At 40.7% G+C, this 18126-nt stretch overlaps 1 protein-coding gene across 6 annotated transcripts in view; it reads left to right on the plus strand.

Moving 5' to 3' along the window:
• The window catches only part of ZNF638 (zinc finger protein 638), a 101651-nt gene that overhangs the window by 66332 nt on the left and 17193 nt on the right, over positions 1-18126 (plus strand). For 5 of the 6 annotated variants that reach the window (XM_054030176.1, XM_054030179.1, XM_054030177.1 and 2 more), the window contains 9 exons: positions 2415-2630; positions 2723-2791; positions 2874-2942; positions 4327-4379; positions 6655-6786; positions 6960-7088; positions 7629-7670; positions 8844-8984; positions 12222-12347. In XM_054030176.1, coding sequence (XP_053886151.1) covers positions 2415-2630; positions 2723-2791; positions 2874-2942; positions 4327-4379; positions 6655-6786; positions 6960-7088; positions 7629-7670; positions 8844-8984; positions 12222-12347 — 977 coding nt within the window. The remainder of the gene's footprint in view (positions 1-2414; positions 2631-2722; positions 2792-2873; positions 2943-4326; positions 4380-6654; positions 6787-6959; positions 7089-7628; positions 7671-8843; positions 8985-12221; positions 12348-18126) is intronic. The other variant, XM_054030178.1, reaches the window with a different exon arrangement.

Consider the following 18126-nt stretch of genomic DNA (forward strand, 5'->3'; position numbering starts at 1 on the left):
CTGCAACTCCAAGAGTGATTTGGCCTTCCTGATTTCACTCCTGCATGCCTGAGCAATATTTTTATACTCCTCCCTGGTCATTTGTCCAGTCTTCCACTTCTTGTAAGCTTCTTTTTTGCGTTTAAGATCAGCAAGGATTTCACTGTTTAGCCAAGCAGGTCGCCTGCCATATTTACTATTCTTTCTACACATTGGGATGGTTTGTTCCTGCAACCTCAATAAGGATTCTTTAAAATACAGCCAGCTCTCCTGGACCCCTTTGCCCTTCATGTTATTCTCCCAGGGGATTCTGCCCATCAGTTCCCTGAGAGAGTCAAAGTCTGCTTTTCTGAAGTCCAGGGTCCGTATTCTGCTGCTCTCCTTTCTTCCTTGTGTCAGGATCCTGAACTCGACCATCTCATGGTCACTGCCTCCCAGGTTCCCATCCACTTTTTCTTCCCCTACTAATTCTTCCCTGTTTGTGAGCAGCAGGTCAAGAAAAGCTCTGCCCCTAGTTGGTTCCTCCAGCACTTGCACCAGGAAATTGTCCCCTACACTTTCCAAAAACTTCCTGGATTGTCTGTGCACCGCTGTATTGCTCTACCAGCAGATATCAGGGTGATTAAAGTCTCCCATCATCAGAAAATAGTGGTTAGTAATTACTGAAAATCTTCTGTGTGCTTGGTATTGTAAAAACAGAGAGAGACCAATTCTTTGAGTGGTGTCCCTATGGCCATGCCAATTCAGGTATGCATACACTTCTCAAGACCTTGATCGGAGCTTTTTCCACTAGCAGAGCCTATCCGGCCCACACATGTGCCCTGTGCCTCCTCATGATGCACATCAAGGCTATATAGGGATGTGCAGATGAACTGCCCGCAGTTCCTTCCACATAGCCTTGGCCTGAGATCGAGTTCTAGTTTGTCCGCCTCGAGCATGCCTCGGCTATTTTGTATTCATTTATGGTTGCTGAAGATTAGTTATTGCAATTAGTTGTTAGTAGTGGTTCTAGTGAGCTAGTAAGAGGATAATTTTTTTTCCTCCTTGTGGAGCCTTGTCTTCCTGGTAGGGAATGCCTGGCTGTCCAGGCTTCAGATGCTGTCTCTCTTGCCCAGAGGCTATACCTGTGAGGGATGGCCACACTAAATGTGTCTGTTGCTTGGCGGAATCTCATGTCTCCCAGAAGTGCAATTTCTGCCTAGCTGCCAAGTCTAGGGCATGGAAGAACAGGGAAATTAAGCTCAGACTGTTAATGAAGGAGTGCTCACTTTGACCAGTGTCTGAGTCAGGTCAGGAGACCACCTCACCTCCCCACCCCCACCCCTCCCGGTACATCTGTGTTCTCTACATCTTACCTGTTACTTATAGACAACAGCTTTTAGGGATCAGAAAAAATCACCATATATACTCGATCATAAGCTGGTTCGTTTATAAGCCGACCCCCCCCAAGACGGATAAGTAAAAATGGAAATTTTTTATGACCCATTCATAAGCCGATCCTATAATTCAGGGGTTGGCGAACTTTGGCTCCCGGGCCATCAGGATAAGCCGCTGGTGGACCGAGACGGTTTGTTTACCTTAAGTGTCTGCAGGCATGGAGGTAAACCTAAGTAAACTAAGTGTCCCGCCCACCAGCAGCTTACCCTGACAGGACTGCAACTGGTGGGGAAATTTTTTTGAGGGGGAGGGGAAAGGGAAGCTAGGGGTTAGGGGATAACCCTGTGACCACCCCCCACATGACCCCACCCCTAGCATGGGACCCCCACATTCTCCCTATCCCATCCCTTCCTACCTTAGCTGGGGCAGGCCAGGAGAGGATGTCTCTGGCCTGGCCGCAGCCTGCTCCGGTGGGCTGGGCTGGCGGCGCGGCCGCAGCCTGCCAGCCCCAGAACTGCAGCTGCTTCGGAGGCTGGGGGGAGAGCAGTGTGGCCAGAAGCGGAGAGACTCTGGCCCCGCCTCTTCCCTTCTGGCTCTGCTTGCTGTGCTGCCTCTCCTTGCCCCCTCTGTTGGGGGGAGGGGCTGTGTCCCACCTCTTCCTCTCTATACCTGTTCATAAGCCAACCCCCTTCTCTGATGCTTCCCTTTTTTACTAAGAAAAATTCAGCTTATGAACGAGTATATACGGTACATCTGTCCTACAAATATCCATCTTGTGTCCATAAGTAAGCAAAAAGAAACCAACAAAAAAAGCAAGAGTTTAGTTAAATAGTTCTATGTCCTGTTCCAGAAACAATGAGAAAATAGTGTGGGTGGTTTTGTTTTGTTTTGTGGGAGGAGGGGTCAGATAATCACAAATACGTTTAAGTTGAGCTGGAGATGATCACTGAGGCCTAAGACATCCATTTAAGAGGAGTTGTATTATATATTTGTTTGCAAACTAGGTAATTTAAATATGCTGAAATAATGAATGCTTTGTTCTTCCTTTCCCATCACAGCAAAACCTAATGAAAAGAAGCGTATTGATCCTAAGAAGTCTGCAGAATCCAAAAAGAAGGATGCAAAACCTAAGAGAGTCACAGAACCGAAGCGGGCTGTAGAGACTAAGACGGCCACAGAATCTAAGAAGGCTGTAGAGGCTAGGAAGACCACAGAACCTAAGAAAGCTGGAGACGATGAGGCCAAAGAAATTAGTAAACCTGTAGCTGTGCAAGGTAAGTTTGTAATGATACACTATCTGAAACGTTGTATTAAGTTATGTGAAGCTACTATTGATCTGATGGCTCCTTTAAAATTGTTCTTGTAGAGAAAATTACACTGACTTCTGCTCTGGAGGTGGAATCAAATCAGTCTATGGAATCTATAGCCAACAAAGGTAAATTGCAGTCTAAACAGTTATTCACTTCTGTCATAAACCTGTCTGTATTTGCAAACTAAATGAGAATATTTTCGTATAGAAAATCTTGAGGCCAAGGACACTGTGGAAGTGAAGACAGCTGAAAGTACCAAGAAGGAAAATGCTTCAAGTAGGTTCATGGAGAAAAACATGCAAGCAAACTTATTTTGCAGCGGGGACTAAGGAAAGACTGTAATGAGAAAATATACATCTTCGGGGTGTATAATACTTACCTCTTGTATAGCACTTTTCATTTGTAGCATTCAATGGAGCATAAGTTATTTATTTACAAGTGGTTAGAGGAAAGGCATGAGCATTCCTATGTTTATTCCCAACTCTCCCACCAACTCATTTAATCTTGGTGCCTCAGTTTACCTATGTAAAATTAATTAAAATAGGCCCTGGTTACATTCTTATAACTGGGTTCTAACCAGTTACTGACGTTCTTGGTTCTAAATAGGGTTTATTCACACAAAACATGGTTAATACTCGGTTACTGTGTACCTCATAGTGTTCTGCCCTTGCCAGCTGCTGATGGTAGCTCATGGTTGCTGAAGTAGTTGCAGGGAGACAGGTATTTTTGCAATATAGATGAGCCCCTTTTTACTATGCCTGCATCGCAAATTTGGTTGGTCCCTCACAACTTTGTGGTCAGGGCCACTTCCCTGTATGTTAAGATACTGCTCTGTCTGCATTTTTTCTGGGCACTGTGTTGTCTTCTGAAACACCATGCGATAGCTGCACGTACTTTTCGCAGAATGCACGGATATAAACACAGTTAGGCAGCTTCGTAGGGGAGGATACAGAATCATGAGTGATTTCTTATGTGGGCACAACTCAGATGTGTTTGTAACCAGATCAGCTGATTGTCAACAACTTGGTTACAAAAATATGCTTGTTATATGGACAGGTCCATAGTGCCTACAACAGAGGTTCTCAAACTGGGGGTCACAACCCCTCAGGGGGTCATGAGGTTATTACTTGAGGGGTCGCGAGCTGTCAGCCTCCACCCCAAGCCCCGCTTTGCCTCCAGCATTTATAATGGTGTCAAGTATATTAAAAAGTGTTTTTAATTTATAAGGGGGGTTGCTGTCAGAGGCTTACTTTGTGAAAGGGGTCACCAGTACAAAAGTTTGAGAACCACTGGCCTACAACGTATTGTGAGCTCCTCAGATAATGGCATTTTTTCAAATGCAAATTCCTATTGCTATTAAAAACTATTTTCTGAATAAATTTGGCTTGTAATTCCAGTTGTTACATGTATGCACTACCAGTGTAATGTTCTCCATGTCCAGTAAATGAAGACATGTCCCAGTATTTTCTATCACTTTGAAAATTGCCTTCAGAAGGATTGAAACTATAAATCTTAAAATGGCACAGTTAAGCAAGTGATCATTTGCATGAGAATATTTTGACAGATTATATGGGCATTCCCTGAATATATAAATACTTGTATGATGTTTAAAGATATACTAACTTAAACATCCCTCCGCCTGCTCCCTTTTTCCCCCCAGAAGCTACTGCAGAGTCTACAAAGAGCGAAGAACCAAATGAGCCAGCTAGCAAGGTCAGGTTTCACATTCAAACCAAAATTATTTGAATCTTTAAATATTTTTCAAGTACTAATTCAATGTTGGTGAAAGATACCTGTGTAGACATTACCAGGATCTCAGGTCTTCCCGTTTATATTCATAATATATACAGGACAAGCAAAGAAACTTCTGCAGATTTCACATCTTCTTTTCCCGGAAGGGGATGGTCCCTGTGAGAGAGGCAGATGTGTAAATGAGAGTAATTTTTACAATCAGTGTTATGGTCTTGGTCCATCTCAATATGTATATAGGTTACAGAGCAATGAGTCTTCAACTCTTCATTCTGCAGTCCACTTTGAAAGAGAGAGACTTTCTTATGGGCCATTTTTCCTCCAACTCTTTCCCTGCTCCACCTTGGTTCTCAAAAGTTTAATTCTGTAGGCCAACAGGAAAGCTTCCATGTATCTGCTGGTGGTCTACAGACCAAAGCCTGCAAACTTTTATAGAGCATGTTCTCATTTTTGTGCCCTCTTTCATGCCCTTCTCCTTGCTAGGGACTCCCTCCCCACCCCCCATCCTTATTGCTCTAGGCAGCCACCCTCTTCAGTCCAATCCCCTCTCTAAAACTCACTGCTTACATGATGCCCACAAATGTTAACTCATGTCAGTAATATGATGCCGTCACCTCATTATAAAGACCCTCTGACTTACCATGTTCTTTGACTAAGGTTCATTGACCAGCCAGGCTAGAGCGTAAACTCCTTAGACTGGGTCAGTGCCCTTAGCATACACTGGCAGTCTTAACAAATGATGGCAGTGCCACTCACATATCCATAGTTAAGGCTGAGTTGAGTTTTACTCTTAAAGCAGGAATTTAACCACTTCGGTTTTTATGAAGAATAGAGTATATCCTCTTGAAAATTATAGTACTTGCTCTTTGAGTACAGAATGAATTTTCTGAGAAATTACAAGTAAATCAGTTAATTAGTTTCAGTTTAAATTCATTAAATGGGTCTTTTGAGAAATTCAGCATCCTGTGTCAGGCCATTTTTATGTAACAAATTATATTAATAGTGGAAGAATATAGAGCCTTCAAATTTCCCTATACTTAACCCCTCTCTTATAATCTTGTGCATTGGCTTATATCAAGATTTTGTTTTAGGATTAATGGTTCTTTTTTGCTCTTCATAATGGAGAGCCTCTCCTTCTGCAGGGGTTAAAGATGGTTTTATGCTACCCACCATCTTCCCTGAGGCAGCTTGGCTTCGGTCTCATTTGGAACTAGGAGGCAGTGGCCAATTTGAAGGTCATTCTGTTAATTATAATCCTGTAGCTCACATTAATTGAGAACTTTAGGAGTTGGCAGCCATTTTGAAAGAGGGTAGTTTGTGGAAATCTCTGTAGAAGAATATTATTCATTGACTCATTCTGAAGGAGAAGTTTTGTGAAGAATAATAGTAAAAAATGACTGACAATCCTAAATATTTTTTTTTTAAAAACTACCCATCTCTGCTCTATAAAAAAGAAAAGGAGAAAAAAAAAAGGAGGCTATTTGTGGATGGTGTGCAAGGACATTTATGGGAAGGGAGAGAAGAGAAAACTGGGATGTGTGTATGCATGTGTGGAGGTCAGGAGCTGGGGGGAACTGGCTAGTACACTGGCTGCTTTGTGCTCTTCCAGAGTGACATAAAGCAGCCAGTGTGTCCTTGTGCATCTGGCCCTAAAAGTTAAATAATAATAATAACAATAATAAAGGCTTGGGGTCAGTGCTACGTATCTTTTTAATAGTTAGAAGTATCATCTAGTAACATTAAGAAAAAACACAAAGATGAAGTTCATAAATCATTATGGGAATGCTGTAATGATTCCAGAAACAAGAATTACAAACCCAGGAAATTCAGGAAAAATCTAGTGTGTATTCAGAAATTGATTTAATCTAATCTGGGACTGCAGACTTTCCTATGCACTAATCATGGTTATTACATGGCATCAATACAGCGCAGAATAAAGGTGATTTGGGTGCTCTGTGTGTTTCCATACCCTAACATATTTGAAATTACTTAATCTTAATTCTGAATTTTCTGGGTTTGTAATGCTTGCTTTTGAGATAATTACAGCATCACCGTAATTTTATTCTTAAATATCTGCTATGTAGTCAGACTTAACTCCAGTTTAATGTTGTTTTTATCTGAGAATAATACATGCACTTTTAAGATAAACAATGAGAATTAAATTCAGAAAGGCTGACTGACAGTTGGTTTAGAGTAGAAGCAAGGATTAGTGAAAATTTGTACCTTCCTTTGTTTGCAGGAACTTGATGACATGTGTGTGGTTCTTATTTCAAACTTACCTGATAAAGGATATTCTGTTGAGGAAGTTTCCAACCTATCAAAGCCATTTGGAGGACTGAAAGATGTTTTAATTTTGTCTTCTCATAAAAAGGTATTGTAATTGGTAATTAGAAAAAAGTTATCTGGTATATTACCATCACCTAAAGAAGCTCTCAAAGAAATTTGTAACAAGTTCAGATGTTGAAATAACTTAAAGGGGACACAGTAGTTCTACCTTTTTATTGTGCTTTGTGAGGCCACTTAGACTTCTTTTTTGTTTAAAAGGCATATCTGGAAATAAATCAAAAATCTGCAGATTCCATGGTTAAATTTTATACCTGCTTCCCAATGTCAGTGGATGGAAATCAGCTTTGCATTAGTATGGCACCAGAATACAAGAACATAAAAGATGAGGTAAGCAAATGAAATATGAAGCAATTTTTTTTTCTATTTAGGATAACTGCAGTTACTCAACATTCATTTTTATAGTACCTCCCTGCCAGTCTAGACTATTTCTCTCTACTTAATATCCATTAGGTCCCTGCTGTTTGAAGTTATTGTTATGTTGATTGTATGCCCTGCCTCCTCTCTTTCCTGGGCACATAATATAGGTTCTCTATAACCCTTTGCGTATATCCTATTTTAAAACTCAACTGTACTACTTTCCTAGTGTTTCTATTTTCATTATGAAGTATTTTAGTGCATACGGTTGTAGACAGAATTTTTGTTTGGCAAAGAGAATGTGAAGATCATAATTAAAGTAATTTGAGAGAGAGGTTGGCAATACCAAACTCATGAATTTTGAATGGTTGCCCCAATCTTAACTTTTCAGGTTCTGTTTCGATATATTATTGGTAGGAATAGTGGGATGCTGTGCCTTCCAATTACATGCAGCCATATCAACCATCTTCTAAAGTTCAGAACCTACCTTAACGCACTGTCTCTTCTTTCTAGGAAGCTATATTTACTGCTATTATTAAAGATGCCAACTCGAAGGTAAGTTAGAGACTTTTTAAAAATTGGTCAGTAATTTAGCCATTTGCTAATTTTTACATTTTTATAATTTGGGAGTGTAGCTGCTACACTGAGTGATATCAAAATTAATAAAATGTTGTGTAAGTGTTGCATCCATTAAATAAAAATATTAAAAATTAACATTAGAAACAGAAGACACTTCTTTTTTTATTACTACACTTTTTATTGAATTAGAAGTCTGTAGTCAATAGGAGAGCTCATAGACCAGCAAGAAGTTAGCTGAGTAAGCATACACTTTATTTAGATACACACCTTGAATAAGTGCAGGTAATAAGCGTTTAGTAGGAGTCCTGGGAGAGCCTCCTATTCATTCTCTCTCTCTCTCCACACACTTGCCCTCCCTCAACTTTAATAAAACTATAACTGCCAGCCATTGTAGCTCAGTGAGTCCAACTGAGATGGACTCTTGATAGAGACTTGTACACTATTCAGGGATTAATGGACCTCACCAAGTATTTACAGTGACACTTGTACAGTGCTTTCAAAACAGTAGGGTTTATTAGTCAACTGAAAAGCAATATAGTATGTCCTTAGGTTAGCATAGAGAAATGAAGGTTAAAGCATAGTCCATTTTGGTCAGCCCAGAGCACCAGCCATTCTGTAGTGAACTCCATTTTCAGGCTCTGTCTCTCTGACTTCCTTCCTTAGTCAGTTCCTAGGTGAGAGAGAGCTCCAAGCTTCTTTCAGAAGCTGACTCTTAAGCCCCCACTTTGCAGCTTTCAGTCCTTGTTCTTGAATGATTCAAAGACAAAGAAATACCAGGAGACAAATAGGTTTATTTGCCCAAGAAATAAAATCCATTTCCAGCCAAGAGTTGAGGTGATAGGCTGTAAGTGGTTTTTTTTCTAAAGGAGTGAAAAGTTCTTACTGTTTTGGGATGTGGCCTTGTATACCAAAATTGAAATTCTGAAAATATGAGCAGTTAAAGGATGAAGGCAGAGTTCTTCTGGAGTACTCTTATAGAAGACATGTTGTGGTTCACTGAATATTCTAAATTGAAATTGAACTTTGAGTAAAAGGATATATATGAATATTTTTTCTCTTCAGATATGACAGGATTGTCACAGTAATTTTTCTGTATTTACCAGTTCAATACAATATTTCTGAAGTTCAGTCTTTGTGCTTTTCTTTTAGGTAAATACAGAAACTTTATATAATCAGTTTGTGCATCTTGGTAACTTACCAGATGATGGATACACAGAACTTGAAGTAGTTTGCGTGGGACTTCGATTTGGGAAAGTGGATCACTATGTTGTGTTGAAGAATAAAAAGAAGGTAAATATATATATATATATATATATATATATATTTTAATCTTGGTGTGTGAGGCCCTTCATTTTCTATTTTAAAAAAAGGTATATTAAGTGACCTGATAATCTCTCATTAGCAACATATGCTGCTATTCCAGAGATTGGAGATTAAAATTTGGGACCTTGATTTTGCCCATTGTTGTTATGAACCAGTGCTTTCTGCGTCATAGAGAAAAGGAGTGGTATATGTTATTACCTACTCTGGCTGGTTCAGGAATAGTTTCAGAAGGCTTGGAAGAAAAAGGTATTGAGTTATCAAGACAGACAGCCACCAAAATATGTGCCTTTGAAGATGGGAAATGAGAGGTAAAGCTGATAGAAACCCAAACTTCCCATTCCACAGGGAAATTCCAATATTTTGGAGAAACTTATCTTTTGTTCTGAAACAGAAGAAGGATTTTTTTAGAATTTCCCACAGAACTAAAATTTTGAGGAAATCATTTAGACAGCCAATCATTTTGGCTTTTTTAAACAAAATGTTTTGATTTTGACATTTTTAATTTTTTGTTTTACCTTTTTGTGTATTTTAAATTAAAATGTAAAATAATATATAAATATATTTTTTTAAATTACTAAAACAGCTGCTGCTCTAATCAGTAGCATGAAACATTTTATCTTGTTTTCTTAAGTCTCGTTTGATGTTTTAATTAGGGCTGTCAAGCGATTAATCGTGCAATTAAAAAAATTAACCACGATTAATTTCACGATTAATCGCACTGTTAAACAATAATAGAATACTAATTATTTAAATATTTGTGGATGTTTTCTGCATTTTCAAATATATTGATTTCAATTACAACACAGAATACAAAGTGTAGAGTGCTCACTTTATATTTATTTTTTATTACAAATATTTGCACTGGTAGAACTACGTCACTCAGGTGTGTGGATTTTTCACACCCTTGAGTGACGTAGTTATATCGAAGTAAGTGTGTAGCATAGACCTGGCCTGAGACCGTGATTTTTAATGTTTAGCAAAGTTATGAATTTAAGCTCCCAGGCTCATCTTTTGAAGGTGGTGTTCAGGTTTCCTTTTAGGACAAGGACTTAGAGGTCCAATATAGAGTTGATAATATGGTGAAAAGTGTTCACCCAAGGTTGATAGGGAGCTTTTGTCTTTATCATTTTTCTGTGCAAGTTCATTTGAAAGCATAGTAATTGTCTGGTTTCACCCACATAGTTGTTATTGGGGTACTTAGGGCACTGAATGAGATACGCCATATCTTGTGATAGGCAGTGCAGGAGACTGGACTAGATGACCTGTTGGTCCCTTCCAGTCCTACTTTTCTGTGATTCTATGTGTAGGACCCTGGATCTTGACAGTTGGTGGGGGAAGGGGGTTGATCATTGTAGAAGCGGAGATATGTCTGTAGGTTTTACATCGGTTGTTGCAGGGTCTGGTTTCGCTTTGATTTGGTGAGTCCTGGTCTATGGGAGCTTGTTTCTGATGATGAGCTTGGCAAGGTTGAGGGGTTGTTTCAAGTCCAAAAGAGGAAGTTTGGAAAAGATTTCTTTCAGGGTGTGGCTCTCCATCGAGTATGGGTTGTAATTGTTTAATGATGCCCTTTTTATGTTTCGGTGTGGGGTGGTAGGTAACAGCTAGGGATATGCTTACAGAGGGGTTTTTCCCCCATGTTGAAGCAGGTTCTCTGGGTATTTGAGTAGCCCATTCCATGATGTGACCTACTTCTCTGGTGCAGTGTCCTTAGGTGATTTTGAGTGTGTTAAGGTGTGTATTCTGGACTTTCTTCTTGGAACATATTCGGTGGTATCGGAGTACCTGGCTGTAGTTAACAGATTTCTCGGTGTGTTTGGAGTGGTTACTGAATCTGTGAAGGTAAGTGTGGTGATTCTTAGGTTTCTTGTATATAGTTGTCTGTAGGGTTCTGTTCTTGAAGCTGATTATGGTGTCTAGGAAGTTGATGCTAATTTGAGAGTGTTCTAGAGAGAGTTTGATGGATGAGTGGTGGTTGTTTAAGTTGTGGTTGAAATCTGTAGGGGAGTTTAGGTCGTTTATCCAGAGGATGAAACTATCGATGTTTCTGAGCTATATCTTTGGTGTTGTGGTTTGTTCAGAAATTCTTCCTCAAAGTGTCCTGTGGAGAGGGTAGAAAGACAAGGTGGGTGAAGTAATATCTTTTATTGAACCAACTTCCGCTGGTGAAAGAGACACGCTTTCAAGCTACACGGAGTTCTTCCTCCGGTCTGGGAAAGGTACTAAGTGTCATAGCTAAACACAGTTCTCTAAGTACCTTTCCCAGACCGGAGGAAGAACTCCGTGTAGCTTGAAAGCTTGTGTCTCTGATCAGCAGAAGTTGGTTCAATAAAAGGTATTACCTCAGCCACCATGTCTCTCTAATATCCTGGGCCTAACATGGCTACAATAACACTACATACATGAAGAGGTTGGTATGTTGGGGAGCCATCCTAGTACCTGTGGCTGTTCCCATGGTTTGGACAAAGCGTTTGTTGTTAAACGTAAAATAGTTACAGGTGAGAATTAAATGGATGAGTTTGGGGTGGCTATCTGAGGGGTGTCCATTGTCTTGTAAATATCTGAGGCAGGGAGCAATGCTGTCCTTTTACATAGAACATAAGAATGGCCATACTGGGTATCCTGTCTTCCGACAGTGGCCAACGCCAGGTGCCCCAGAGGGAATGAGATGGTATTAATCAAGGTCTTAATAAAAACACTGGATTCATGGCTTATTACAACAATCTGTAACCCACCAACCCCTCTTTTTTGTCTCATGATTGCAGAGGTGTTAATGGACCATTTCACCTTGAATGGTCTCTTAGAATATGTGGCGACTACTTGTTTTAAACAGTTTATTCCACCTTGTATTTAGTTGTGATATTCTGAGTAGCTTTCCCAGATCTAAAGAAGAGCTCTGTGCAGCTCAAAAGCTTCTCTTTCACTGACAGAAGTTGCTCCAGTGAATATTACCTCACCTACCTTGTCTTTTTTTTAAGGTAATTTAAAAAAAAAGTTGAAAAGGTCCTAGAAATATCAGTACAGCTGAGGAAATAAGCCAGATGCAATAGCAACGTCACTTTAGTAAACCTATGTTGGTGCGCTCAACTAAGGAAAGCAAACCTAACCAGTATTGTTACTTAGAAAAGTGTTGGCTTTATTTTTTAATTATGCGTTCAAAATAGAATAAATAAATACATGTGCTCATTTTTTACATTTTTTTTAAAGGCAATTCTTCAGCTAGATAGTCCTGACTCAGCTAAATCAATGTGCTGCTTCCTAAAACAGTACCCATATAACATGGGTGAAAATACACTGACTTGTATGCTATCACCAAGGATAGAACTTGCAGAGGTAAGACCATTGTCTTTTTGGTTAGCCCACAAAAGCAAAAAAAGTTGTCTATCTAGCCTTTTGCTAAACAAAAGTAAACACCAGTCTTGTTGGTGCACATTATCTTGGAGTCCTGAACCTCAGGTGCACTGAGAGTCAAAGCCAAAGTTTGAGTGCCTACGGCTACTAGAGAAATGTTCCAACAATCTACTAATGTGCACCCTAGACTAGCATATTGAGATTACAGTACTGCTGCTTAATTTGCTTTTATTTTCTTGGAATATCTTTTACAATCAACTTTGTGTTTTATGGAATCTCTTCCCCCTATTAAAAGTATCTTCTATCAAAGGGTTAAGAGGAAAATAATAGAAAAATGGTTAGAAGCACCTTTTCCCTATGGTTTTGAAAATACTTAGTTTTAAGGTTCGCTGATCTTTTTCAGCCTCCTCCTCCTCCCCTAAAAAATCCCCAACCAACTGTTGTTTGAGCATCAGTTTGTGGGCCAGCAGCCACTTAAGTTACTTTCTTTTATAAAAACTAACTTTGGAGCATTGAATAGCCCCCAAATTTATCTTTTACAAGAGAAATTACTGAATATGGCTGAAAGCACCGCAGATTACAGCTGATGTGAAAGCTTAGCAGTTTAGGAGAGAGAAGGATCAGTTTAGAAAACTTAATCTTCCCCCCACTCTCCTGCTGCACATTTCCCGCTGCCTCTGTCCACCGTGTCCCCATAAGATAATTTTATTTTGGTCTTCACATTAACCTCTCTCCATTTCTCCTACCCACCTGCATTTAACAGGGATGTAGGAATTTTTTGTTTAGTCATGCAGTCCCACTTGTTCACTGTTGGGAGTTCAGACACAACTGTGACATCATCATTGGCTAACTGGTCACTCAGAGTGAGGCTTTGAATAATCCATGTGAACAGCCAGATTCTAAGTATTTAAAAACAAAATTGAGCTTCTTGGTAGTCTTGGGGTAGATAAGGATTCTTTTTTGAGTTGTAATCTACTTGGATCCTACCGTTGGTGTGCATGCACCTCATGCACATACAATCCGATTCTTTTGGCTAGTAAGGTCTGTTGGGGCCATGCCTGTGCCCTAGATGTCCTTGCATCTCCTGCACCTGAGGGTATAAAAGGCAGAGCAGGCCCAGTTCCTCCTTGCTGCATCAGACAGCGAGACTGAACCTCTGCAGTGTCTGTCTGCTTCTCTGTGCACTGTGCTGCTATTAGTGTGTGTTACTTGTATTGCTAGTAAACTAATTAAATGGTAGTCGTCTTGCTTGTAGGCAAGAAACAAAACTTGTTCAATCAATTATTTAGTTCTTAGACTGGATCCTTCACCATTCCCTTATATGTGGGCTTGCACAATATGGCAGAAGCGAAATCCCTTGGATTCAAAACCTGCCCGTCGTGTGATGCTTGAGTGCTGCTTTGCGACAGACATTTCAATTGCCTCTTTTGTGTAGGAGAGGGATATATTCCTTAGCAATGTCCAATATGTCACTCCTCCTCTAATTGGACTCGGAAAGATAGAAAGGCATGCCTAAAATTGTTCCTCATGGAGCGCCCTATGCAAGCCTCTCGTACCCCAAAAGGAAGGACACGGCTAAACCTTGGTCCTCTGGTCAGTCCCTCCCAGTGAACAGCTTGGTGAGACAAGATTCCATCCAGAGCTCCTGTGCTACATCAACCAACAGGCCTTGGTCATCCACCTCCATTCTGGCATTGATGATCTTGAACCACAGGCAAGAGAGGTATCGGAAGTACTGACTCCATCTCCCTCTCAAGTAGAGTGGACATTAGAGCACGCTAGTATGCCTGAAAGAACAGCCCAACCTTTGGAGGAGGCCTACTCCTTTTCTTCCTCTCTTTTGGTGCACAGTAGGGACTGATCTCTCCCTCCCTTTCATGTAAATCACAAAACATGGTTCTTTCAAAAGTTTGCATCTGAACATTGACTTCAATACAGCTTTGAAACTTTACTATGCAGAAGAAAAATGCTGCTTTCCCTTTATTTTTTAGTACTTTACATTTAACACAGTACTGTACTGTATTTGCTTTTTTGGGGGGTCTCTGCTGCTGCCTGATTGCCTATTTCCAGTTCCAAAGGAGGTGTGCAGTTGACTGATCAGTACATAACTCTGGTGCTCATAACTCTGAGGTTCTACTTTCTAAAGAATGAGGGGCAGCAGCTAGCTGGTAGCCTGCACTTCCCTATAAGCAGCACTAGATGCATATGCAATGGCATGCTCCACGACTGTACCTGTGGTACAGAGACGATCACCTTGGCTCTAGGCATTGGGGATAACCAGGGAAGTTCAAATCCCAATCAAAGACCTTTCCTCAAAGGGCAGTGACCAATTCAGAGACCAGTGAGGCCCTCTGTTCATTGAAGGACTCCAGGCTGTCCTATTCCCTGGGTTCTGTATTTCCCAGCCCCAAGAATGAAGGAAGCAAGCAAGACCTAAGCTCCTTCAGTCAGTGTTCCTCTCCTTAGTACGACTACAACCTTGAGAGGACTTTAGAACCACCAAGGAAGGAGCAGAGGTTCCAGTGCAGACAATCCTTCACCCCTTCCATTGAGCATCTTCCTCCCAGCAGCAAATTTGATGCCACCACTGACCCTAGCAGAACCTTCTAGGATCTCTTTTTCTCCTCATTTTGACATCCAAGCCTATGGCCTTGTGCCTTTCAGGCATTAAGAACTCACTAATAGGTTACTTCAGCAGACAGCTCTCGAACAACTGAATGGTTGACCATGGATCCACTGTTTAGAGCATCTTTCGCAAATGAGGATACCCATCAATAGACCGGTTTGCCATAGACCTATACAAGGAAGGCCAAGTGTTCTGCTCCAGAAGGAGCTCTAGTCTGGGCTCCATGTCAGATGCCTTTCTTATCCCCTGGGCACTTGTGCCTGATCCCCATGATACCAAGGATGCTGAGGAAACTAAGATGACATGCTGGATTGATATGATGGTCCCAGCCATGGGTCGAGCAATTCAGATATTCAGGTCTGGTGAACCTCTCACTGCAGCCTCTGGTCACTTTGCCTGCTCTGCGTGACAGTCTTTCAGAACAATAGTCGGTTTCTACAACTGGATCCAGCATTGTTACATCAGACACCGGGGATGCTGGCTGGCTTGCATTCATTGAAAGAAGATTTTCAGCTGAAGTTCAGAAAAATCTGTCTAAAACTGGAAGTTTCAGCTAGACTGACATAAAACTAAGTGGAAGAAGTGATGGACTCAGGGAGAAGTCCATCTCCTTACCCCATCCTATATCTGTGGTTTCTCAACATTGGTACTGACAGCACTGCCAGTAGAACTGTACCCAACTTTCTCACCATTAGGTGAGTTAGATGTACCAGTGAAACAGTTGTCTTCACCACCAAGAGAGTTCAACCAGACAAAGAGGATCGAGAATCTCCTTGTACCAGTTTTGTCTGCCGAAGCGCACTCCTTGGAAATGATGGTACCCAGTGCCATCACAACCTACTTCCAACCTCTCATGATGATCTTACTGGGATGTGGGTGTATGGCTCCCAGAGTCTATGATATCAGTGATAGGGAATCTTACCACACTTCCTTTCAAGATGCTAATTGGAACCTCCTGAGCCTATGGAAGAAGAAGAGGAAAATGAGCCAAATCTGCTGGTGCCACCTGAACTGACAGGTGTATCATCTTGCCCAATGAGGCAGTTGCTCCAGCCTCTGTCTCCTCTGGACAACCACAAACAATTCAAAGAGCTGCTTCAGAGAGTGGGAGAACAGCTCCAGATTGCCTTATAGGAGGTCCAGGACCCACAACACTCGCTCTTGGTCGTCCTCTAGCCTATGGGATCCAGTCAAGTAGCAGTCCCATTGAATGAGGCCATACTGGAACCAGCAAGAACTGGTACAGCATACACCAGCTGCCCGTGTTCCTACCTCCAAGAGGGCAGATAAGCAGTGCTTTTTCATGGCTAAGGGAGCTAAGTTCTTATTTTCCCACCCTGTCCTGAACCCCCGCATCATCCAAGTAGCCACAGTAAAGTCCAGACAACAGCACCCAAGGGCCACTCCTTCAGATGCATTGTAAGATGCAAATGTGCTTTCTGTAACCATTGCCCATGTCTTGCTTAGCACCAGATAACGTGGCTTTGTTATAATACATGTTTAATGAAATTAGAGCTCAATGCAAACAAAGAGCAGCTTCCAGCACTCTGTGCTTTCAGAGCAGCATTTTTTTCCTCCTCTGTGCTTTGGAGGATACAAGGGAAAAACTAGTGTCCATGTAGCAGTCAGTCTCCAACAACATGGCAACATCTGCATACAAGCAGTAGGGGAGATAGGGCTCAGGCGTTTTTACCACTGTTATGAAAACCTGCAGGTGGTCTTGACACAGTGGTAAAAATGTCTTGAGCCTTGCCTATGTAAGAGGGTGATGCTGATGGTATTTCACCATTTGGTGGCTGTTGTGTGAATACTAACTTGTCTAATGTAAACACACCTATATGTGTACAGCCCATACATCTGAAGATGGCTTATAGGTGTGGACATAGAATAATACTGTTACTACACCTTCTAGCCTCATGAAAGCAGCGTATATCAACATTGTTACCAGCAACCATGCTTAAATGAACATTCATGTTAAAACCCATTTGATATAAAAAAAAATGTCCTTACCTATGATACTAGTAACACCTAAAGTTATTTTAAAACTGAAAGTCTTAACATTTTAACTTTTTACTCTTATTTACATCTTGTGTTTCATCTTAAAACTGAAAATCAGTTTACTTTCATGTTCTCGTGTACTAGCCCAATGCCACATTGCTTGCAATGCAGGGGAGCATCGTCTATTTCTATTACATTTCTATTGATATTTTTAAAACGTATGGAAATATTTCTATTAGGTGTTGTAAAAAAGATGCTTTTACAACACCTGCGTTGTTTGGTTCTAAATTAGAGCTGATATTGTCCTTTAAACATGCTTTTATCTAGCACTGTTCTAATCTATGTGAATAGGGCCTTACAATTTTCACACCACAATCCAAAATCTGTACTTTGTAGGTGTACTTTCCAGTGCTTCCGAGTTCGGTTATGCGTAGCTGGGTAGGAGAGGAAAGTGCCTGTAGTGGGTCACCTGAGTACGGAGAGGATGAGTCCTCCTTTGTTCCTTGCTGCTTCCAATCCCAGCAACCTCTCAGTGTGCATCACCCTTCTTTGAGTTTTACAGTGGTGAAACATCCTGTTATCCACATTCTGTAGAGCCCAAGAGTGCCAGCTCTATTTCCCCATATGCATTCTTTTCTCTAAAAAGCCTCCCATTACCTTTTAATTTATTCTGAAAAACCACCAAACAGTTAAGCTATATTTTTCTTATTTCCAAGCATGATCCAGTTACAAAGTGTACAAACTGACTTTCTTTACTCTATTACTAAAATCTGGTGTTGGATGGATGGGAGAGAAGTGATAGTACTGAAATCATATGATCTGAAAATGGGTTCCAGAACAGTTTTTGTCATTAGAGTATACCTGCAATTCTTTCTAAAGGTGATCTTCTTTAATTTAGTATGATATAGTTCTAAACACTATATTTCTACTTTGAACCAAAGCCTAGCACTGCCACTTTCAAAGTCCCTCTTATTGCTTAAAAGGTTGTTGGAACTTTACTCCCCATCATAGCAGCTGGAGAGCTTGGATTGTTAGTGGTTTGTTTTTCAGAGGACATAGTCCCTAAATTTTAAGAAGTGAGTTTAATTATTTTAAAAACAAAATGGATTGATTATCCTCTAAGAAACAGGTGTCACA

The sequence above is a fragment of the Malaclemys terrapin genome, chromosome 5, assembly GCF_027887155.1.
Source record: "Malaclemys terrapin pileata isolate rMalTer1 chromosome 5, rMalTer1.hap1, whole genome shotgun sequence".
In the NCBI taxonomy this organism is placed as follows: Eukaryota; Metazoa; Chordata; order Testudines; family Emydidae; genus Malaclemys; species Malaclemys terrapin.